The sequence below is a fragment of the Natrix helvetica genome (assembly GCF_964273705.1).
Source record: "Natrix helvetica genome assembly, chromosome: 2".
Taxonomy (NCBI): Eukaryota; Metazoa; Chordata; class Lepidosauria; order Squamata; family Natricidae; genus Natrix; species Natrix helvetica.
In genome coordinates this window covers 121,785,637-121,810,630 of record NC_138552.1, presented here as the reverse complement: position 1 = coordinate 121,810,630, position 24,994 = coordinate 121,785,637, and the positions used below count along the sequence as shown (strand labels likewise).

At 44.4% G+C, this 24,994-nt stretch overlaps 1 protein-coding gene across 1 annotated transcript in view; it reads left to right on the top strand.

Annotated features, from left to right (window-relative positions):
* The window catches only part of ITGB2 (integrin subunit beta 2), a 30,849-nt gene extending 15,622 nt beyond the window's left edge, over positions 1-15,227 (top strand). The window contains exons 10-14 of the mRNA XM_081942337.1: positions 5,766-6,010; positions 6,513-6,732; positions 13,700-13,905; positions 14,381-14,547; positions 14,819-15,227. Coding sequence (XP_081798463.1) covers positions 5,766-6,010; positions 6,513-6,732; positions 13,700-13,905; positions 14,381-14,547; positions 14,819-14,884 — 904 coding nt within the window. The 3' untranslated portion in view covers positions 14,885-15,227. The remainder of the gene's footprint in view (positions 1-5,765; positions 6,011-6,512; positions 6,733-13,699; positions 13,906-14,380; positions 14,548-14,818) is intronic.
* The last annotated feature ends 9,767 nt before the right edge of the window (positions 15,228-24,994 follow it).

Here is a 24,994-nt window from a genome sequence, read left to right as displayed (position 1 = left end):
CTTTAGGCATGAAAACCAGCTGGGTGACATTGGTCTCTTAGCCCACATCATCTCACAGGGTTATTGTTGTGTAGAGGAAGGTGTGTTGGATATGTGTTTAGAATTTCTGTGTTAACCAAAGCAGTCACATAGTGCAACATCATATCGCTGAATAACTTAGTGACAGCAGTTTCAATAGGTGCAGTTGCCATTATAACTCCAGGACTATTTAGGTCATTAAGCATGAAGAGGTGGGAATTCTGGGCAAGGAGTACAGGGTGATGCACAGATGTCATGAGGCAGTGTGCAGATACTGCTGGCAGTTGATATACACGGTGTGTGCTGGCAGGTGTGTAAGGGAGTGTGTGCTATGGGTTATGGGGTCCCTGGATCTATGTTTATTTATTTATTTATTTATTTATATTTGGTGCTTCTAGACCGCCCCCTCTCCCAGAAGGGACTCGCGGCGGTGTACAGTCCATAGAGAATATCACAAAATACAATAAAAAAGTGAAATATGTACAGTTTGGAGGAGGTTAAAATGCAATTAAAAGAACTGTACAAAGCTAATAAAAATATAAATTTTAAATCCCTAAAACAGACACAACAAATTAAAAAACCCCTAAGATAATAATACATTTGCCAGGAGGGACAGATTGTAATTATGCCAGGCCTGCTAATCGGAACAGGTGAGTCTTCAATTTTTGCCGGAAGGAGCGGAGGTCAGAAGTGGTTCTAATGTCGGGGGGGAGGTCATTCCAGAGGGTTGGGCCCATCACAGAGAAGGCCCTACTCCTTGGTGTCGCCCGTTGGCATTGCCTAGTGGACGGCACCAGGAGAAGTCCCTCCCTGTGTGAGCGAATTGGCCGCAGGGATGTATGTGGGAGGATGCGATCCCGCAAGTAACTAGGTCCCGTGCCATGGAGCGCTTTAAAGATGATAATCAGCACCTTGAAACGCACCCGAAAAACCACAGGTAGCCAGTGCAGCTCGCGCAGGAGAGGTGTTACGTGGGAGTACCTCGTATTCCCCATCACAGCCCGCGCGGCTGCGTTCTGAACTAACTGCAGTCTCCGGGCGCGTCCCAAGGGCAGCCCCATGTAGAGAGCGTTGCAGTAATCCAGGCGGGACGTCACCAGCGCATGAGTGACCGTGCGTAGGGCATCCCAGTCCAGTAGGGGGCGCAATTGGCGCACCAGGCGAACCTGGTGGAACGCCCCCCTCGCCACGGCTGCCACATGGTCATCCATTGACAGCTGGGCATCAAGGAGGACGCCCAAATTGCGCGCCCGTTCCACAGGGGGCAATTGTTCGCCCCCTATGGCCAGCGATGGAATCAGCTGGCTGAACCGAGGTGCCGGTAGCCACAGCCACTCGGTCTTGGAGGGGTTGAGTTTAAGTCTGTTGTCCCCCATCCAGACCCTGATGGCTTCCAAGCACCGGGACATCACTTCGACAGCCTCGTTGGGGTGGTTTGGGGTTGAAATATACAGCTGAGTATCATCAGCGTAGAGGTGATACTCAACCCCAAAACCACGGATGATCTCACCCAGCGGCTTCACATATGTGTTGAACAGGAGAGGCGAGAGGACCGACCCCTGTGGCACTCCACAAGTGAGTGGCCTCGGGGTCGACCTCTGTCCCCCTGTCAACACACATTGCCTCCGGTCGGAGAGGTAGGAGCCGAACCACCGCAAAACGGTACCTCCGACTCCTATCCCCTCCAACCGGCGCAATAGGATACCATGGTCGATGGTATCAAAAGCCGCCGAGAGGTCTAATAGGACCAGGATAGAGGAACAACCTCTATCTCTGGCCCTCCAGAGATCATCAACCAACGCGACCAAGGCTGTCTCTGTGCTGTACCCGGGTCGGAAGCCAGACTGGCGTGAGTCTAGATACTCGGATTCGTCAAGGTGTCGTGGAAACTGCTGCGCCACCACATTCTCAACAACCTTCGCTAGAAACGGAAGGTTGGAGACTGGACGATAGTTAGCTAGCTCCATTGGGTCGAGTGAAGGCCTCTTAAGTAAGGGCCTCACCACCGCCTCCTTCAAGGCGGTTGGTAAGGATCCCTCACCCAATGAGGCATTCACCAGGCCCAGAAGCCAGCCTCGGGTCACCTCCCAAGATGCCAGTACCAACCAGGAGGGACACGGGTCCATTAAACATGTGGTGGGTCGCAGCCGTCCACGCAACCTATCCAAATCCTCGGGGGCAACAGAATCAAACTCCTCCCAGGATGGTCTCACAAGACTCGCTGTTGGCGGCCCGTCCGGTCCACTGAGGGGGGCCCATCCGCTCCGGATCTGAGCGACTTTATCGTGCAGTTATTCCCGAAACTCCTCTGCTCTGCCCTGCAAGGGTGCCCCCTGCGTCCTCTGTGACAAGAGGGAGCGGGTCACCCTAAACAGGGCGGCAGGGCGGTTATCCGTGGACGCAATAAGAGCAGCGCAATGTCTACGCTTGGCCGCCCTTAATGCCACAAGGTAGGTCCGTAAGTAGGCTCTTACCTGTGTTCGATCAGATTCGGAGCGTGAGGACCTCCACCTGCTCTCTAGACGTCTCCTATGGCGCTTCATCACCCTCAGCTCCTCGGTATACCAAGGAGCCCGGGTGGGTTGCTGCTGCAGGAGAGGTCGCAAAGGCGCAACCCGGTCCAAGGCCCCAGCCGCCGCCCTATTCCAGGCGGCCGCTAGGTCCTCTGACCGAGCGCGGGTCAGGGCTACAGGTAATGGCCCAAGCTCCATCTGGAACCTATCCAGCTCCATCAGGTGCTTGGGGCGGTACCAGCTTGGACCATCTGGTCCCGCCTCCTCGCGGTGGGGGGTAGCGCCAGGGAAGTCCAGCTGGAGACATGAGTGATCTGACCATGACAGGGGTGTAACAACAAAGTCCCCTATACCCAGATCACTCGTCCACTGCTCAGATACAAAAACAAGGTCCAATGTGTGGCCACCTTCGTGTGTGGGGCCCTGAATTAACTGGGTCAGGCCCATGGCTGTCATGGAAGCCATGAACTCCCGAGCCACCTCAGACGCTGCTCCCGTCGACGGCAGGTTGAAATCCCCCATAACCACAAGCCTGGGGATCTCAACCGCCGTCTCCGAGATCAGCTCGAGGAGCTCGGGCAGGGCCGCTGATGTATAGCGAGGAGCCAAGTATACAATCAGCAAACCCAACTGCCTCCCTGGGCCCCATTTCACACCAAGGGACTCACACCTGGATATCTGAGGAACAGTGAACTCCCTCAGCTCTAGACCTTCCCGTATAACTACTGCCACCCCACCACCCTTACCCAGGGCCCGAGGCTGATGGAATGCGCGGAAACCTGGTGGGCACATTTCCACGAGGGGTAAACCACCCTCGTGGCCCAACCAGGTCTCCGTTATCCCTGCAAGGTCCAGCTCCCCCTCAGAGATCAGCTCATTAATGAGGGGGGCCTTGTTGGTTACGGACCTTGCATTGCAAAGCATCAGCCGTAGGCCCGGGCTCTGTAGTTCCTGGCCACCTAGGTTGCGGGGGTTGGTACAAACGACCGGGCGTAGCCAACAGCCACGGTCTCCCAACCGACCTTGTAATCTTCTTTTGTCCTCGCATCCCCCCCTCCCCGCGACCGTTGTAATCAAACAACCCTCTGTTGGAATAACTTGTTCCCTCTCCCCCCCACTCCGTTCACTTCCCTCCTGGACTCACCTGTTCGTCTGGCACTGTCTTCCCTCCTGGCCTGGTTATCCCCCCCTCCCTTCCCAGAACCCCCTAAAAACAATATAAAACATTTAGCTAAAAAGCCCCTCAGCTTCCTCTTCTTCCACCTCTCTGTGAGCTTGATTGTTCTCTTGCAGACATTTCATTACCAAACTAGGTAACATCATCAGTGCTAGAAGGTAGTGGAAATTCCTCTCATTTGAAATATTAGTGGCTTGCCCTATCGGTGTTGGTGGGAATGGTCTTGGTGGTTCCTTGATTAGGCTGTTATTTACCGTTAGCTTGTTTGACTGACTTGGTGGTGCCTTAATTGAGATATTATTTATTTCTTGATTGTTGGTTTAGTATTAATCTTGGTAATAATCCCTGTTCATCTGGCTTACTGCTGATGGGGTGTTTGGGTCTTTTTGGCTTTTTGATTGTCTCTTTTGAATTTGTATGTAGATGCTGTATGTGTCTATGTACTATTGATATCAGATTTGTCATTGTCAGGGTTCCTGGAATTCTCTAGCATTTTTGGACTTGGCTTGGTCTAGGATATTCAGTTTTCCAATTGAAATCATGGTTAAGTCTGTCTACGTGTTATAAAAATAAGGAGTTTTCATTATGTCTTCTGAATGTTAGTTGGTGTTCATAGATGTATCTGTTAGTCTTCTGCCTATTCAGTAATGAATTCAATTTGCAGTTTAGTTTTTCTTTTTCTAGCATTTCTCCAGGAAGTAACCTTCATGGGGGTTGTTGGCCCTTCTCTGTGTTCTGGTGTCATGTTCACAGTGTGCTGATATTTGTTTAGTCTGAGGTGGGACACAATGATCATGAGCCATATAATTTTCTGCTTACTTTCTTGGGCTATTTTCCATTCAGCTGTACAGTTTATTAGAAATTTGTATTTCACCCTGGTGGCCAGGGCATGTACCTGGAACCACGAACACCATTCCTACCAATACAGACAAAGCAAGCCACTAGTGCATAAAAGAGAGCAAATCCCACTCCCTTCTGGTACTGATGTTACCTTCAAGCAGACATTTAGTAATGAAATGTCTGCAAGAAAACCAAGTTCAGAGAGCACCAGATACCTCACAGTTCTACGCTGAGGTACACATATTGTCTTTTATTGCTATGGAGTATCGCAAACTTCTCAAACATAAGAGCTCCTCAGGGGGGAAAAAGTGACAGGAGGAACTTGTGGGAGTGAGTTGCAACCTTCCCTCCTCACTAACCTGTTGACTTTGTTGTGGGAAGCCAGCAAGGAAGGTTGCAAATGGTGAAGGTATGATTATTGGGTGGGGGAGGTGCTATAATGACCAGAACCTCAAGAAATAGTTGTAAGTACCTCTTGTTCAGTGCCATGGTAAATTTGAATGGTCGCTGAAAAAGTTATTGTAATTTAAGGACTATATTTTTATGCAGTTTGTCTATAAAAAACTGTTCTCATAGAAAAAAGAAATGCCTGCTTTAATTTTTCAAGGCAAGGAACTTAACTTGAGAACAATAAATAGTAATAAAAAACATTTTGGGGAGGACTCATGGTCTCCCAGTTTCTAGACTAATGCCTTAACCACTACATCGAACTGGCTCTCTGAGTACCTGCCTAGCAAGTATTTCGTACTGAATCATTTTTTTATCAAATTCACAAATACGGTTTTTAAATTTTTTACTTTTTTACTTTTTTATTTTTAACACATACATGCTATACAGAAACTTTTTAAAAATGTAAAACATAAACTTATAAAACAAAGTGGAAATAAAAAAATCTGATTGTATATTCTTAGAAATATAATACTTGCCTAAAGCCTTTGTGATTGTTGCAAGTGAATTCAAATAGCAGTTTACTAACCTGAGGAGAATTATGTAATCTGAGCAGCAGAAAAGAAATTGGTTATATAATTCTATGCCTCTCCATCCAAAAGTAAAATCCAGTGGGAATCCTTCTTTGATGAGTATATATGGATGTAGACTGTATAGTAACAGATTATAAATATAGGTAAATGAAACTGTAGTTGAAAATAAGGATGATCATGCTAATGTTGCTTCCTAACGCTATTCTTTGATGTTGAATATTTCTTCTCTCATGCCAGGTGCAATGCTGGCTATGTTGGAAAGAATTGTGATTGTAAAACTGGAGGCAAAACCAGCAAGGAACTGGAAAAGAGTTGTCGAAAGGACAATTCTTCAGTCATTTGTTCTGGTCTGGGAGATTGTGTATGTGGACAATGTATTTGCCATACTATGGCAGATACCCAGAAGCATATTTATGGTCCCTTCTGTGAATGTGATAACATTAACTGTGAACTTCACAATGGTCAAGTGTGTGGAGGGAAAGGTACGTGACTGATGAAAGCTGAATATGAAAATACCAAATTTACCTCCTCTGGCCTTTGATACTATTACTCCAGACATTTTTACTATAAGCTGAAAAACATGATTCCCATGTTATTTTTCTGAATTTTACAAAGAGCTGTATAAATAACACTTTGATGCACACTGTATAATTGGGAAGTAAATCAGCTGATAACCACATACTTGAGATAAATAAATATTGACTATTTCCTTTATAATATTGCTTACTTCAGTTTTTGAACATCCAATTTGCCAAGGACAAGCTGTTCTTGCATTGAGGATCACTGCAATGTTTTTCATATAATGCCCCAAATTCCAGGGCTTCTGTACTTGCAGTGTGCCACTTGTGAATGGCTGGCCATCTGCAGCAGCCTGCTGGTCTGCATTTTAATTTAATAATCCTTTCTAGATAATGTGGGTGTTATATGTCAATAAAGATGCAAAGAAATGCTTTTGGTCCTAACCTTTCCAGTTTCTCTTTTCAGAAAGAGGTTCTTGTGATTGTGGGAAATGTAAATGTACCACACAATATGATGGCACTGCCTGTCAGTGCCTATCTTCAACAGAAAAATGCCGGAATAAGAATGGGAACGTGTGCAGTCTCCGTGGGCAATGTCAGTGCAATACATGCAAGTGTAATGGACGCTATCAGCCCCCTCTCTGTGAGGAGTGCCCAAGCTGCTCATCTCCCTGTGCCAGATATATGTAAGTGATATGCAGGAATTGTCTACTTTGATCCAACTCCTTATCATCACTTAATTTCACTTTGCTACTTGTAAAGTATGGATCAATCAGTCTGACATCAATACCTGGAAGGTTCTGGAAAAAATAATCAAATACTTATTGCCAGCAAAGCTATTACTCAGGGGTGTCCAAACTTGGGAACTTTAAGACTTATGGACTTCAACTCCCAGAATTCCCCAGCCAGCCATGCTGGCTGGGGAATTCTGGGAGTTGAAGTCCACAAGTCGTAAAGTTCCCAAGTTTGGACACCCCTGCTATTACTGGAAGCCAACATGAGTTTGTAAAAAAGAGATAATGCCAGACAAATTTTAGCGCATTATTTGACTAACTAAATTAGTGGACTAACACAATGCTACAGCCATAGTATACTTGGACTTCAGTAAAGCACTTGACAAAGTAGACCACAACCTACTTCTTGGTAAAATAGAAAAAAGAGGGATTAATAGCATCCACCTGATTGATTCATAATTGACTAACCAACCACATTGAACATTCCATCCTCAATGGAACTAGATTTAAGGTTCTGTCTTAGACCCAGTATTCTTCAACATTTTCATAAACGATTTCGATGGGAGGATAGAAGGGTAACTCATCAAATCTGCAGATGACATCAAGCTGACAGGAATAGGCAGCACTTTAGAAGATAGGCTCAAAATCCAGAAGGAACTTGACAGACTCGAATGCTGTGCCCTATCCAACAAAATACAATTCAGTAGTGAGAAAAGTTCCGTTTTATACTTAGGGAAGGAAAACCAAATGTACAGGTAAAGAAAAGGTGGTACCTGGCAGTAACTGTGAGAGGAGTCTAAGAGTCCTAATGGACAATCACTTAAATGTGAGGCAGCAGTGTGCTGCCAAAAAAGGCAATGCAATTTTAGGCTGCATCAACAGAGGGATAGTATCAAGATCACATGTAGTGTTAGTGCCATTTTATACTGCTTTAGTGAAACCACACTTGGAATACTGCATCCAGTTTTGGTCACTACGATACAAAAATGTTGTTGATACTCTAGAAAGAGTACAGAGAAGGACAACAAAGATGATTAGGGAGCTGGAGGCTAAAACATGAGGAACAATTGCAGGAACTGGGTATGTCTAATCTAACGAAAGGATGGACAAGGGATGATATGATATGAGAGCAGTCTTTCAATACTTGAGGAGCTGTCGTAGAGAAGAGGTGGTTAACTTATTCTTCAAAGCACCTGAGAATAAGACAAAAAGTAACCGATGGAAATTTATTAAGAAGAGATGTAACTTCAAATTAAGGACAAATTTCCTAACAGTGAGAATAATTAATCAATGTTTTGGCTTTCCACCAGAGGTTGTGGATGCCTCAACTGGAAGTTTTGAAGAAAAAAAATGAACAGCTTTTTCTCCAGAATGGTATAGGATCTCCTACTTGAACAGGAAGTTGGACTAGAAGACCTCCAAACCCCTTCCAACTGTTATTCTGTAGTAATGGGATCCTAAAGGAATATGGCATCTTATTCCATGACTTCTAGATTTACTTAGGGGCCTTTGTTGAAGGTCACTGTCTGCCAGGCCTCCTCTGTTCAAAACTCAAGAAAGAAAACCCCCAACTCCATCGATTTAGAGAAGAGGTACTTTTACTAAGTTTGAAGTGATAAGCAGCGAAAGCAAGGCAAGATCTGATTCAAAATGCACGAAAGTTGCAGATTGAAAGTCACCCCAAAATCCTCCCCCCCCCCAGGGTCCAGCACTGTGAGTCCAATCATTGTCTAGTATGAGCAGAGGCAGGTTGCTCTCAGTTCAGCCCGGATTGGGCAAACTGGTAGTAGCAATGGTGGGAGGCTCTGCCCACCTGCCCAGATGCTTCTGCACATGCATGAGCACGCCCAAACTGGTAGTAAAAAAATTGGCAACCCACCACTGAGTATAAGGTTGTGGAAAAGCTCATCTTCAGGTATTTTTCCCATCTGGAGTCCCAGGATAGTTGGCCTCGAGAGAGTATAAACACCTCCCTTCAGCAGTGCCATATTTCATGAGTGCAAACCTCCCTTTCAGTTCTCAAGGGACTACACCAGTTCACTTTCCCATCCCAAATACCCGAGGCCTCCCTCCCCATTACTATGACAGCCAATACCAAGCACGCTGAAGAAACCCATGCTGGAGATCCAGCTGACACTGTCAGAAATCCTTTGAGAGTAAAAGTATCCAAAAAATTTGAGACATAGGGAGCTGCAGTAAACATTTTGCTTGCACACTTATTTCCTTTAGTGTTGCTGTAAAGAGAAATTGGGCTACTGTCATTTATTTTTTAGATTATATCTGACTTTTCAGTACAAAGAAAAATACTGTAGCTAATCTTCATAAGATCATTGTTTGTTAAACTAGATTACATATTAAAATTAGCTAGAGTTTAAGGTTTGGAAAATTATTTAAATTATAATTAATTATCCTACTTTAGACATATTTTGCAAACATGAAGCTTTCTGGAAAAGATTTGAATGCTGGGAAAGGTGGAAAGAAAGAGAAGAACAGGATAGCCAGTGGCAAGATGGATCAGGTTAGAGAAAGATTATCGTAGAGAAAATCTGTGTGGTTGCCAAGAGTTGACATAGACTTGATAGCATAGTCTAGTTAATAGTTAATCAAAAAGATTAATAGTAGAAAAGATGTTTTTCAGAATAACAGGAAAACAGAGTTGGAAGGGACCTTAGAGGTCTTCTAGCCCAACCTTCTGCTCAAGGAGACTTTATTCCATTTTGGAATATCTTAAAAACCTCCAGTGATGGAGCACCCACAACTTCTGGAGACATGTCGTTCCACTGATTAATTGTTCTAACTGTTAGGAAATTTCTCTTAGTTCTAGAGCTGTGACAGCAAACCTATGGCACTTGTGCCACCCGTGGCATGCAGAACCCTCTCTGCGGGCACGAGAGCAGTCACCCCAGCTCAGCTCCACTGTGCATGTATGTGCATCCTCCTGCTGGCCAACAGGATGCGGGGGGGAGGGCGCAGATAAGTGGGGGGTGCATGTGGGAGTCATGCACACATGGGGGGCAGGGGAAGCATGGCGGGTCATGCACACATGCGTGAGGGGTGGGGGAGCGTGAGGGGGTCGCACATGCATGCATGAGGGCAGGGGATTGTGGGTGCATTGCATTATGGATGTGCACATATGCACACGCTTTCAGCACGCAATGACAAAAAGGTTAGCAGTTACTGTTCTAGAAAGATGTTCAGTTAGGAAATCATTCTTAGTTCTAGATATGTTTCCATCCATTGCTTCTTCTCCTGCATTCAGGTCCTTTGGAGAATAAGTCAAACTCCTTTTCTCTGTGGCAAACCCTTGGATATTGGAACACTGCTATCATGTCACCCTTTGTCCTTCTCTTCATTAGCTATCAGTTAAATGCTTTGAATAAAGTTTACAGTACCAATAATGCAGCAAAATTATTTTTCTATAGTTACATCTTTTTATGATTTTTTAAAAAACTGTGTTGCTAATAGTGCATTGGTCTTTGGATATATAAGTATCTTGATCTATAAATGCAAATGAATTGATGGATCAGATGCTTACCAATAACTAATAACATTTATTAAAACTATAGGAATGCTGACACCACCAGAACCTTTCCTACCTTAAATTGGCTAATTAAACTTTTAACCTTTGAGTTTGTGATCGGGGTAGTGATTGTAAGCTATCAAACATATTATAAATGGAAGTAAATTTTCCTGGTTTTTTTTGGGGGGTGATAGGATAAACAGTTCTGGGTTCATTCTGTCAAAGAACTCCTGCTATAATACTTTAAAATTTAATTGTAACACTCTTCTTGGTAGACTGAGCAAGTTATTGCCAAGCTTTGTGCATCATTATACTTTTTATGTTTAAGTGATACCTTGTGCAAATATTCCTCCACTTACAACCATTTATTTTGTGATCATTTGTAGTTACAATGCACTAAAAAGTAACTTTAGATAGTTTTTCACAGTTATAACCATTGCAGCATCCCCATATCACGTAATCAAAATTCAGATGCTTGGCAACTGGCATGTATTTGTGACAGTTGCAGTGTCCTATGGTCATGTGATCACTTTTTGCAACCTTCTGATAATCAAAGTCAATGAGGAAGTCAGATTCACGTAACTTAACAAACACAGTGATTCACTGAACAACTTTGGTAAAAAAAGATTGTAAATGGGGCAAAGCTTGCTTAACAACTGCCTTGCTTAGCAACAGAAATTTTGGGCTCAATTGTGGCCATAAATTGAGGATTAGCTGTACTGTCTTTTTCCACAGTAACAGGCTGCTGCTACTTCTTCAAACTTACTCTTACTATATACTAATTCATATTTTCTTAGCAACTATACATTCATGTTTAAAGCAAGGCTTTGATTTAGAACAACAAATTCAAATTCACATTGTTCTCTTAAAAATCAAAAACCTTTGGAGGCATGATAAGATCTGAAGCAATTCTAAAAACATATTTGATCACCCAATGTGATATACTGGTTTGTGATTTAAGATACAGAACTGAAGAAGTTCATCAATACTTTAGACAGATCACTAGTCCAGCATGCTGTATATGCATGGGGGACTCCCTTTCAACTGATCAGAATGAGATATAGATAGATAGATAGATAGATAGATGATAGATAGATAGATAGATAGATAGATAGATAGATAGATAGATTAGATAGATGATAGATAGATAGATAGATAGATAGATAGATAGATAGATAGATAGATAGACAGACAGACAGACAGACAGACAGACAGACAGACAGACAGACAGACAGACAGATAAATGTAGGGATATATATTGTAGATACTGTTATGTGGTTATGTTATGTTTTATGTTATGTTATGCTATGCTATGTTTTTTTTTATTAAAAATTTTAAATAAGTTTTACAATTATTTCCCCCCTTTCCCTCCCTCTTCCCCCAACCCTACCCCTCTTCCCTCCCTACCTCCCCCCAACCTCCCAGAGCAGAATACAGGGTATAAACATTTAACAACCATACACTAACATAAGCTAACTAATTTTAACATGCTACCATTCTTGTGCTTTAACTCCCCCTTTATTAAACTAACTTTAAATAAATTGTAGCATTCCTTATGCCTTCATTCATAAGGTAACTGAAATTTTTTAATCCAGTATTTGTTTTGAATATAGTCAATCCATCTTCTCCAGTCCAGCTTATACTTCTCATCTGAGTGGTCCTTCAGATACGCTGAAATTTTGGCCATCTCTGCTACGTTTACTACTTTTAACGTCCATTCTTGGATAGTGGGAAACTCTTCCTTCTTCCAATACTGCGCCACCAACAATCTTGCTGCCATTGTTAGGTTCAAAATCAAATTAGTCTCTATAACAGTACAATCTGAAACTATACCTAACCAAAACAACTGGGGTATGAACTTTATCCTCTTTTTCAAAATATTTTGAATAATCCACCATATTTTTATCCAAAATGCTTTAACTTTTTTACAAGTCCACCAAATATGGTAATATGTGGCACTAACACAGTCACATCTCCAACATTTAGATTGTAGATTCGGATACATACAGGGTAACTTTTTTGGATCTAAATGCCATCTGTACAGCATCTTGTAAAAATTCTCTCTCAAGTTCTGAGCTTGTGTAAATTTTACATTTCTTACCCAGATCTCTTCCCATGTTTCCATCATTATTGGTTCTTCAAAATTTTGTGCCCATTTTATCATACAATCTTTAAGTAATTCTGTTTCAGAGTCTATTTCTATCAATACATTATACAACCTTTTTATATGCATTTGACCCTGGTCCCTAATTTGTTTTATCAAATTATCCTCAGTTTTCTGGTCTTTTTTCCATCTAGCCTGTAACTGTCCATACTGAAACCAGGTTTGAGTTATCCTTTCCTCTCTTAGTACATTCAAAGATTTTAACTGTGGTACACCTCTATCCATACTAAGAAGTTCTGCATATGTAATTATATCTGGCATTCCCGAAGGAGCGTCCTCCAAGGCCAGCAGCACCACCGGAAGTTGTTATGCTATGCTATGCTATGCTATGTTATGTTATGTTATGTTATGTTATGTTATTATGTAATACATTCCCAAGCTATCATGGTGAGAATCAATATGATCAATAGCTTATCATTTCTGATTTATATCCTGTTTCCTCGAAAATAAGACCTCCTCGGATAATAAGCCCAATTGGGCTTTTGAGCGCATGCGCTAAAATAAGCCCTCCCCCAAAATAAGCCCTCCCCAAAAATATTGCAACACAGCAGTAGCCATGAGGTGACCACACTCGCTGCCTCCTGTACTTCAAAAATAATAAGACCTCCTCGAAAATAAGGCCAAGCGCTTATTTCAAGAGTCAAAAGAAGATAAGACCTTGTCTTATTTTCAGGGAAACACGGCTATATTGTCAATCAGTCCTCAGTATAAAGGGTTAAGCAGAACTGATCTTAACTGAAACCATTTCCATTGGTTTCCCAACTTATTCAGGAATTGGCATAAATAAATTTCATTCCTGTCTGTAGATTTTGGTATTAAAAATACAAAGAGGGAGTCTCCAACAAATCCTAGGCTCTAGAGAGATGTCTGCTGTACAATTAGATTTTATTGCTCCACTTCAGGTTCAGCTTATTTATATTATAAAATGGTTTGGAAGGAGTCTCATTAGTATATTACCTCAGTGTCTATTCTCCTCAGTAAACAATACCAGTTGACCAGGGATAGTTAATGTAAACCCCAGAGAGATCCCATCTATTTGAGGTTAGCTCAAATTTGTCATCCTCCTGGTGCAGAATGTATATAGTATGTATTTTAATAAGTTTGGATTCTCTCAGCTTTACATCCTCCTCACTTACAATATGCTATAATATGCTATATAAAATATAGATGTGTTGTAATGATACTGTTATGAAACTTTTTAAAGAAGCTTTGCTTCTTGTTTGTTTGTTTTTTAGTTCTTGTGTTGAATGTCTTGCTTTTGGGAGTGGTCCATTTCAGAAGAATTGCTCTGATAGTTGTTCAAATATTACTCTTGAAAGTAAAGTGCAACCAAAAAGTATACCCTGCAGGGATAAGGATTCAGAGAATTGCTGGATCTCTTACACAATGTTTCGTACTGACGGAGAAGAGCACTATTCTATTACAGTCAATCGTGAGAAAGGTATGCTTAGTGCCACATCACCAAAAACTAACATCTGTTCTCCATTGTAATATCTCTTGACTAGAAATGGCATTAGTACTGTGTAATTGTTAGTCACAGCCAGTAACAGAAAGAGATCTTGGCCTTCATTGTGTAAGTAATGGGAAAAGAGGCAACTTGTATTGTTCAGCATTTTGAGAGGACCTCATGAGGATTTTTCTTCCTTGTGATAGAAGACCCTATAGTGAGTCAGAATTAGTTAAGAGGTGTCCCTGATGAGATGGCGAACCCTGCCACTGACAGAATATATGGCCTTTAAAGAGTTTCTGGCAATCTCATATGGAGATTCAGGATCTGTTATTCATGTGGGGAATTTTTTTTTTTAATTCTGCCTCATCTTTACCACTAGCATGTAATATAAGATATAGTCTTATAAAAACATTCATAGCACTCAGTCAAGCACACATATTTTAATCATTTTTCTTTCTTCTCTTAGAATGCCCCCAACCCCCAAACATTGCAGCCATAGTGGGGGGCACTATAGCTGGAGTGGCTCTTATTGGGCTCCTCCTTCTCCTGGCTTGGCGGCTAGTGGCAGAGTTGATTGATCGCAGAGAATATCACAGATTTGAGAAGGAAAAATCCAAGGCCAAATGGAATGAGGTAAGGTGTTTAACTCTTGTGGAGAGATATAAAGGAAGGAGAAGACCTACTTGTGTCTTTTTCTTCCTGTATTTGAGTTATTAATCAAAATAATTGATTCAGCTTGAGGTACATGGGCAGCCTTTGGTGTACATTCTATCATCTTCCTGCTGTTTAGTTTAGGTTTTATCAAGATGTTAAGTGAGTATATGATTGTCCATCTGAATCCTGATCTGCTCTTGAAATATTAGGTTTTATTAGCAGCTAAAGGTTTCTGGTTTTTTATTGACAGGCTGACAATCCTCTTTTCAAGAGTGCCACTACCACTGTTGTGAACCCCAGATTTAATGGCCAATGAAATGAAACTTCAGCAACAATGCAAAGCACAAAGAAACTCTTCAGCAGAAAAACAGAAGATGAATCCATTTGCTTTTCTTAAATCAACCGTTATTGCCGTATAATATTAGTTATTTTTGAGAAAACCATTCTGTGGGCTTTGAAACATGATTCTATTCCATTTTTTTGTTAAAGCGTAAGCATTAGAGAATTTTACTACATATCTCAGATGAAGCACTCAGAACAACTAGGCGTCTTGCATTCATCACCCATACAAACTGTAGAAATTTGAATTTTCATTTCTGAAATTACCTAAAACTCTACTATATTACTATACAGTATGTAAATAAAATTGCCAACTGCCACTCAGGGAGTTCTTTTAATTAACAATTTTGCTGTTTATAAGGCCTATTTTAAGGTGAGGTACATAGTGAGAAGCAGGGGCGTGCGGTCAGGGGAGGCAGGGGAGGCAGAGCCTCACCACTCTCATCATGAAAAGAAAAAAAAAGGGGAAAGGGAAAAGGCACACGTGGTCCCATTCCCTGCCTTCCTGAGTCAACATGAAGGAGACCGCGGCTCGCACTCCGCGATCCCGCGGCTCACGCTCCCCTTCATGTTGACTCAGGAAGGTGGGGAATGGGACCACGTGTGCAGGAGGCTGAGGCTGCCTCAGCCTCCTGCACACGTCCCATTCCCCGCCTTCCTGATGACGTCACCAGCCTCACCAGCCATAAACCTCACCGCACGTCACTGGTGAGAAGGTAATGAGCTTTTACCACAAACTGGCAATTTTTCCAAGTAAGCACTATGTTGAATTCAAAGCAATCAGTGCAGAGCAGCCAATCAGCATTCAGTCCCTTTGCTTTAAATTGCTGAGTTTACTACCTCAGAGGGCTTCCAGCACTTAACACATTTCTTGCACTGCTCTTTCCATACATATCACCTATACTGTATGTACCTATGCGTATGCTTGTCTTTTGGTTTCCAAAACCAGGTGAGTAGTCAGAAAATATTGGGGGGGGGGGTTTGGAGAGGGATATTTGACCATTGTGGAAGAGGCTCAAATGGGTTTGGCTCATCCATGATTGTAGGTCAACAAGCTTTGTGAGGTCTTGTCCAGCAAACCCAAAATTTTGTTTCTGGTTGTAAGGGACAAGTCTGAAGCTATTATCAAATGAATTGGAAAATCTATAAAGACTTTTATTCACTTGATGCTATATCAGGGATCTGATGATCTGGTAACTTTGAGGAGCAGATTATGAACTGAGGATGAGATTCCTTGTGCCAGATGTCCTGTCTGGATATCAATCAGCCATCAAAGCCCCAGTAATAGGATTGTTTTAAACAATAATATATTGGTAAAAATGTACTTGCATTTCTCTTCCACTGTTCAGAATGTCTTGTCAGTCCAGAAAAATGGGTTTTTCCAAAAGTATTATCCAGTGAGTGATAAGACTGAGTGGTAACTTCCATTTTCCAGTTTAAACTTAATAACTATATCAACTGCTGAATATAGGAAATCCTTCTACTGAAAAAATACTGACAAGTCCACAAATTATAATCAGATAGCTTTCTTTGGGCTGTTGATTAGCTCTATATTCAAAGAACACACTAAGTCATAAATCAGACAAACCATTGGCAGGCATGAAATCCACAAGAAAATATGATTTATCATGGATGGTGGCTGACTGGGGTTTGAAACTCTCCAAAACTTTTGCTGCGGGCTGGTCACCGGCTGGCTAGATATTATGATTTATGAGATGCATGAACAGAGTTTTATCCTGGTTTACCAATTGTATTAAACCATTTTTACTAGTTTGGTTAAATAGGTTAAGTCCACAGGATATAAGCAAGTGCAAAGCCAAGCTGTCAGCCTCAGCTTCGCTTGCTTGCTTTTGGCTGCCATGGAAATGGGAAGGGGGGGGCAGGGTATTTGAGTGGGGAATAATTGGGACAGGAGTGATAGTACAAAAAGGGAGTTTAGTACTCACCATTTTCTGTGCATGCTGATGGCCACTGTTTGGATCTGGTCAAGGCCAACCGTCCTGCCTACCAACCTGTTGATGGCTATTGGAGATGCAACCCACATGACACCTAGGGGATTTGCAGATTGGGCAATGTGGTGGGTGTTGTTGGGGGGAGGGGGTTGGGCAAATGTTTGATATGTATGATTTTGTGCGTTTCTGCCTAAGACCTTGCTTTGCTTCGCTGCTATCTTTTCATAACCAGTAAAAGTACTTTTAATTCCACAAACAATGGAGTTGAGAGATTTCTTTCTTGGTTGCTGAAGGAGGTGTGCTTGACATTAAGCAAGGTTTCACTTTCGCACTCATCCCAGAGCTAACACCTTCTGAGGGGAGTGCAATAAAACAACAAAACCTTCGAAGAAATTTCCAACCCTGGCAGCAACCAGGAGGATGACATGGGAGCTGCCGGATCCTCGTGCCACTTAGAAACGGAGCGGATGGCGGAACTGAATTTGGAGGAAAGATCTGTCCGCCCAGGTGGTTGTTGGGAGTGGGACAGAGATATGACCCTGAGGAAATTCCAGCCAGAGTTACTACCAGCTGATGTCAGAGACAGGCAGTTGCCTGGCAGGAAGCTGAAGAAAAGGATCTAATGATGTCCCATGTGATGAAACTCTTCCAAGAGGCCTGGGAGAAATGTCGTTTTTGTGAGAGCCGGGCTGAAAGAGAGGCTGATTTCACTGATCAAAGAAGAGAGGCGCACAGAGGACCTATCTCACCAGGGGGGGTGCTGGGGGCACACAGCGAAGCTGATCAGGATGGGGGAGCCCCAGCAGCAGCAGCAGCAGCTGCTACACAAGCCCATCCAAGGGGGGGGAGTCCCCCCGCAGACGCTGAATGGCAAAAGTTTCTCCTCTTGGCGTGAAATTTGGAGGTGACCCCAAGGAGCTAGGATTTTTCCTGGTCCAGGTCTGGAATTTCATGCAACAGTTTGGAGAGGATCTCCCCAATGAGGAAGCCAAGGTGAGAGTTGTTACCATGGCATAGGAGAATAAGGCGGCAGCCTGGATGATGGCTCTGCATAATGATGACTCCCCCCTGCTGAGGAATTATAATGGGTTTATGGCCGCCCTGAAAAAACGCTTTGATGACCCACTGACTGAGCGTAAGGCAAGAACCAAGATGAAAACTCTTACTCAGGGCAAAAGCCCAGTAGTTGAATACATCCAAGAGTTTCGTGAACTGTCGGTGTATATGCGGGGTTAGTCTGAAGAGGCTTTGGTGGACAGTTTTATAGATGGCCTAAACCAAGATATTTACCAGAACTGTGTTAACGGGGTGGGGGGCTGCAACCTGCAACGCTAGTACGAATTGGCAGCAGATGTGGAGATCGACCTAGCCAGAGATAAATACCGGGAAGACAGTGATAAAAGGTAAAAATCCCCCTCCCACCCCCACTCCCCCAGAGGAGCCCCGAAGGAAGGAAAAAGTTGGTCTGCAAGCAAGCCCCGGTCTACTGCTTGTTTCCAATGTGGGAAGAAGGGGCACTGTGCAGCAAACTGCCACTCAAAAATTGGCATTAAACCCCCTGCTGCTGGGGAGAGGAAGCCAGACAAAATAGCAGGGAAATGAAAGGACACCGCCATGAAAGGGGTGGAACCTTTTGAAGAATTCCCTCCCAATCAGGAAGAGGAAGAACCCTCCTTTCTCTCAGGGGGAAAGTGAAACTGACTTTGATGATGACCATTTGGTAAGTCCCTGATCAGGCCCCATAACCATTCCAGTAGAACTTAAACTGCCCTCTACTGGAACCCAAGCAAAGATGCTGGCCCTTTTAGACTCTGGATGCACGTGTTGCATCATTAGCCCAGAAGTGGTGGAGAAGATGGGCTTAAGACTAAGGACTTTAAAAGTGCCGATTGCCTTTTGCCAGTTGGATGGGTCAGTAGCTGGGAGGGCTCCTGCCCATTTTGTAACTGAACCAGTAGAAATGTGGATGGGGGATCACCAAGAAACCTTAAGTTTCATCGTTGCACCTGAGATGGATCGGCCCCTCATACTAGGTTTATCCTGGCTATGGAAATGGAACCCTTACGTGAATTGGAGGAAAGGATGGTTGCGTATCCGTTCCTCAAAACCCCCTAAGGGCAAGGAGAGGGTCTCCCACATAGCCAATGCTGAACCAAACCTAGCGGCTGCAGCACAGGAAAAAATTGAGGGGGAAGAGAAAATCCCTAAAGAATATTGGGACCTAGAAGACGTTTTCAGTGAAAAGGCTTCTGATAAATTGCCCCTCCCCCCCATGCTACTGATGGTAGTATTGAGATTCTGCCAGGAGTGACTCCCGAAACCCCAGATTTATTCGATGATCCCATGTGAAATGGAGGAATTATGAAAGTTTATTGATAAAAACTTGAAAAGGGGGTTCATAGAACCAGCTAGACCATGGGTGGCCGCGCCTATATTGTTTAGAGAAAAGAAAGATGGCTCTTTTCGTTTACGTGTGAACTATAAAAATCTTAATGGAATTTGCGTGGAAAATGTGTACCTTCTCCCACTCATGAAAGATATGTTGGCCCAGTTGGGAAAAGGAAAAATTCCCAACTGGGCCACGAAGTTGGACCTAAGAGAGGTCTACTACAGAGTCAGAATCAAAGATGGAAATGAATGGGAAACTGCTTTCAACTGCCCTTTGGGGTGTTTTCAGTTCAAAATACTCCTGTTTGGTCTGCAGGGGGTGCCAGCAGTCTTCAAGCAATTAATAAATGAAGTTCTGCATGAACACCTGTACAAGGGTGTGTTAGTCTACCTTGATGACATCCTTATCTACACAGAAACACGTGATGCACACGTGACTTTAGTGCGATCAGTCCTCAAAAAACTCCGGGCTGCTGAACTTTATGCCAAAATGTCTAAAAATGAATTTCATCAAGAGAAGATAGATTACCTAGGGTACTGTATCTCCCACAATGGCATTGAGATGGATCCGGTGAAAGTCCAGGTGGTCACTGAGTGGACACCTCCTCGCACCCGTAAGCAATTGCAAAGTTTTTTGGGATTTGCGAATTTTTATCATCAATTTATTCCCTCGTTCGCTAGCATTGCACTGCCCATTACAAATCTCCTAAAATCAAAAGGAGACACTAAGCCTAAACCGGGTAAGCCTTTGAACTGGACTATGGAGTATCAAGCCGCTTTCAAAAAATTGAAGCGACTTTTTGCAGCAGAACCTGTTTTGAAACACCCAGATATGGATGCACCATTTGTCGTTCAAGCTAATGCCAGTGACATGGTGGTGGAGGCAGTATTACTTCAAACAAATGCTGGTGGAAAATTGCAGCTTGTGTAAGCTTACTGAGACAGAGAGAAGATGGGCTATATGGGAAAAGGAAGCTTTTGCTGTCAGATGGGCTCTGATGACCTGGTGAAACTTCCTGGAGGGGACAAAACACCCTTTTGAGGTATGGAATGATCATAAGAATTTGGAAGCGTTGAAGACCCCACATAAGTTATTACCTAAACAAGTACATTGGGTACAGCACTTCAAAAATTTCAACTTTACTCTCAAGTACATTCCAGGGGGTGGGGGAGAACTTTATGGCTGATGCCTTGTCTAGGCTTCCCCAGTACAACAGCTCTAGGCTGAGCGTGGTTCATCCAGTCATCCCAGCAAAAAATCTCTCTGTCCTGATGGTTACCAGGAGCCAATGCCCGATGGACTTAGATGTCATGACGGACTTAATGAACAAACTCAAGGAGGGCCTTGAGTCCAATGATTGGTTCAAGAAACATTCAAATGAATGCACCATGAAAGATAGATTGGCTTGGGTAGGAGCTAAATTGAATGTTCCTGATAACCTGAAACCGGTTGTTCTTCAACGGGCCCACGATTCGAGAATGGCTGGCCACTTTGGATTTGTAAAGACTTTGCATTTGATTAAGAGGCAATTCTGATGGCCTTCATTGGAAAAAGACATTGAGTCCTATATAGCCAGTTGTCCCATCTGTGCAGCCGCAAAAAGACCACCGGGGAAGCCCCAGTGTCTTCTCCAGAGTGTTGCCCGTCCTGAGGCACCTTGGAAGGAAATATCTATGGATTTCATTGTAGAATTGCCAGAAAGTCTTGGAAATGCCGTAATTTGGGTTATCACCAACCTGTTTTCCAAGCAAGTTCATTTTGTGCCTTGTTCCAAGATCCCATCAGCAAAGTCGTTGGCTAAATTGTTTATTTCACATGTATATCGGTTACATGGAGTGCCTGAATGCATTATTTCAGATAGGGGGGATACTGAGATAACAAATCCTTTGGTTGAGGGCCCAGACAACTCATGTTCAATAGAGCAACCCAGATAATTCAAATGAAGCAACGCAGATAGTCCAAACGAGCAGACATGGCTAGAATACACAGATAGATTTTATTAACTAATAATTCGAATGGTTGCTTCCTGCAAATGGCTCCTCCCAACGCCTCACCTATAATCTCTCTTGGGAGGGGCCAATCCACAATCACCTGTGCTTAATCATCTTCTGTGAGTCTGCCTACGGAGTTGCTGCTTTCGTTTCTCAGCCCTTCTCAATTTAGCATCAGGGACAAACTGCCTTTGATCCTCCCCACTGCTCCATGCCTCAGGTGCCTCTTGGTGGCCAACCAGCCTCTCTGGTCCCTGCTCTGAGTTTGAACCCTGCACAGGGTCCTCCACATCGTCCAGGGCAGACTCATATGGTTCCTCGCTATCCGAGTACATCAGCAGCTCAACCGGATCCTGCTGGGCCACAACACTATCCCTCACCGCAGGGCCCTTCCCCTGGGTTTGATGCTCGGGGTGCGGCCTCGAGGGACATTGTGCATGGTAGGCCCACACCAAAGCAGAGGCGTGCACATCTGTCGCATCAGCCCAAATCCCCCCATCCGACCCATCGTCCTTCCAGTCCACCAAGTACTGGAATCATCCCTTTAGCCATCTTGAGTCCCAGATCCAATCTACCTTGTGTGTAAGCTGCTTCTCCGCCTCACGCGGTGACGGCTGGGGTGAAGATGGTTGGCGGAGAGGACAAGCTGACCGCTCAGGGACCAGGAGCGAGTGATGGAACACCGGGTGCACTCACATTGAGCGTGGCAAGGTCAGGCGATAGGCCACCAGGTTGATGACGGCCTCCACCGGGAATGGCCCAAGATAACAGTGGTCCAACTTCTTAGTGGGCCAATGGAATGGGAGGTGTTGCATGGACAGCCACAGGCGATCTCCCACAGCCAACTCCGGCACCGCACTGCCAAGACCTTTCTGCCATCCTCTTGTAGTCCTCTTTGGCTTGAGTCAGTTAGCGGTGCACTACTTGGTGAACCACTTGGAGCTCCGAGAGGAAGTCCTGCGCTGTGGGGACTGGGGAGTTGACTGGGGTAAGAGGAAAGTAGCGAGGGTGATACCCGATGTTAGCCAGGAAGAGCGTCGTCAGCGTGGAGGTGTGCTGCGAGTTGTTAAATGCAAACTCCACCACGGCCAGGTAGTCCACCCAGTTGTTCTGCTGCTGCTTCACGAAGCAGCGCAGGTACTGCTCCAAAACGCCAATCACCTTCTCCGTCCCCCTGTCGGTTTCAGGATGGTGCACCGAGGACAAACAAATCTGGACATCCAGAGCCTTCATCAGCCCTTTCCAGAACTGGGCCGTAAACTGCATCCCACGGTCCGACCCAACCCAATCAGGTAGGCCGTGTAGACCAAAGACGTGCTGGATGAACATGCGGGCAGTGGCGCGGGCTGTTGGCAATCTCCGACATGGAATGAAATGCGCCACCTTCGTGAGCATGTCCACCACCACGAGGACAATGGTAAACCCCAAAGACGGAGGCAATTCTGTCAGAAAGTCCATGGACATGGCTCCCCAGGGTCTGTCCTGGGTCGGCAATGGCTGAAGCAACCCTGGAGGAGTTCCTGTTGCTGACTTGGCCTGCCGATACTATACACAAGAGGGGACGTACGTCTGTACATCATGTCATAAGCGGGGTCACCAAAAGGTACGGGAGACCAGGTTCAAAGTCTTGAAAATGCCAAAATGTCCCACCGCCGGATTGTCATGGCACTGGGAGAGAATAAGTCCCCGGAGGGGCCCCGCGGGCACATAGAGCCTGTCCCGGTACCTCAAGAGGTCATTGTCGAAGATCCATGGGGAGGCCGGCCCTACCTCTGCCCTCCATTGCTCCACCACTCATCGTACCACTGCGCATCCCATATCCAAGACCGTAAGTCCATGGGCTCGTGAACTGCAGCGAAAGATTCAACTGGCAAAACTGTCCAGGATGGAAGCGGGTCTGCAGTGCAAGAGTACTCAGGTTTCCTGGACAGGGCATCCGCCCTTTGGTTGTGCGAACTCGGAATGTAGGTCATTCGGAAGTTGAACTGGACAAAGAACAGAGACTACCACATCTGGCGCTGATTCAGCTTGTGTGCCCTTTTCAGGAACTCTAGATTCCTATGGTCCATCCGGACCTTGACTTGATGCCTGGTCCCCTCCAGGTGATGCCTCCAGGCCTCAAACCCCACCTTAATGGACAGCAACTCCTTCTCCCAGATAGTGTAATTTCGCTCAGAAGGATTGAGTTTCCGCAAGAAGAAAGCACAAGGGAAAAAGGTACCGCCAGGGGCGTGAGCCTGCAGTAACACCACGCCCACCGCAATGTCGGACATGTCCGCCTCCACCACAAACGGATGATGGGGATCAGTGTGCTTCAGGATCGGCTCCTTCATGAAGGTATGCTTCAGGGCCTCGAATGCGTGTTGCTCCGTAGGCCCCCAGCAAAATGGCACTTTCTTCTGCAGGAGCCGAATGAGGGGTGCGGTCAGGGAAACGAAGCTGGGGGTGAAGGTCCAGTAGTAGTTGGCAAACCCGAGGAGTCGTTGGACATCCTTCGCTCACCGAGGAGGTTGCCAACTGCGCAAAGACTCTACCTTGCCAGGCTCCATCACAATTCCTTCAGGGGAGATACAGTGCCCCAGGAACTCGATGGTAGTCTGCCAGAACTCACACTTCTCCAGCTTCACGTACAAACGATGCTCCCAGAGTCATTGCAGGACCAGGTGTAGGTGCTGCTGATGACCCTCTTGAGAAGCCGAGTAAATCAAAATGTCATCCAGGTAAATAAAGACAAACTGGTCCAAGAGGTCCCGGAAGATATCATTCATAAAATGCTAGAAGATGGCCGGAGCATTGGTCAATCCAAACGGCATGACCGTGTACTCAAAATGTCCGTACTGGGTGCCGAAGGCCATCAACAACAGGTATCAATTTTATTTCCCCTTAAATTATGAACAGATAGAATTTACATAAGTTTAAAGGCAAGCAGGAGAAGATTCAGCTTTGATTATATATAGTATACAAGATTCAGGTATGTAATCAGAAATACAACAGATTCATAAGTACTTCCAATTTTTCTAATACATACTCTCTGCTCCACTATTCTTCACAACTTTGGCCCCCACCTCACCTTCCCAGCCTCTTCCTGCCGGCTCTTCCACCTACCAATTATTATAGCATCTTCTCAGCAGCTTGGCTGCCTCCTATCTTTCTAGAATTGTTTCACTGACCTACTCATTTCCTAATTTTTCCAATGTCCATTGCCCACTGGCCCACTGCCTTCTGAGCTTCTCAGAGTATGCATGCCCATCCATTAATCTTCTTGGAGTATTTTTGTGAACTTGAAAACTCTTCTGATCTTGGAATTTTTCTACCATATTTTCCAGGCATCTGCCTGCTAACCTACGGATCTTACCATCCTCCTAGAATCATCTGCCTTAAAATCCATTGAGTATGACATTAAGATTTAGAACTTTGGATGGGACTAATACAGTATCAGGCAAGGTGAATTTCACTGTTGCCACAAAACCTGAAAGACCCTCCAGATCATATTTTGAGGATGCGCAGGGAGATAATTACAGAGGAGAGAATCATTACCTTTCTATTGCAATTACTGAAACTGTTCTAGCAAAAATAGACAACTGTGTCACTGTGTTTATTTGGTTTGCCAGCCGTGCTTACATTCTGAGTTATACAGTAGAATGAATTGACTCTTATCTAAGCTTCACTGCGCATGTCACACATTCTTTCACACCTTCATTTTTTCTTTTCTTTTGTCTGTCTGCCAAGGCAGACAGGAATTTTGCCAAGATGTA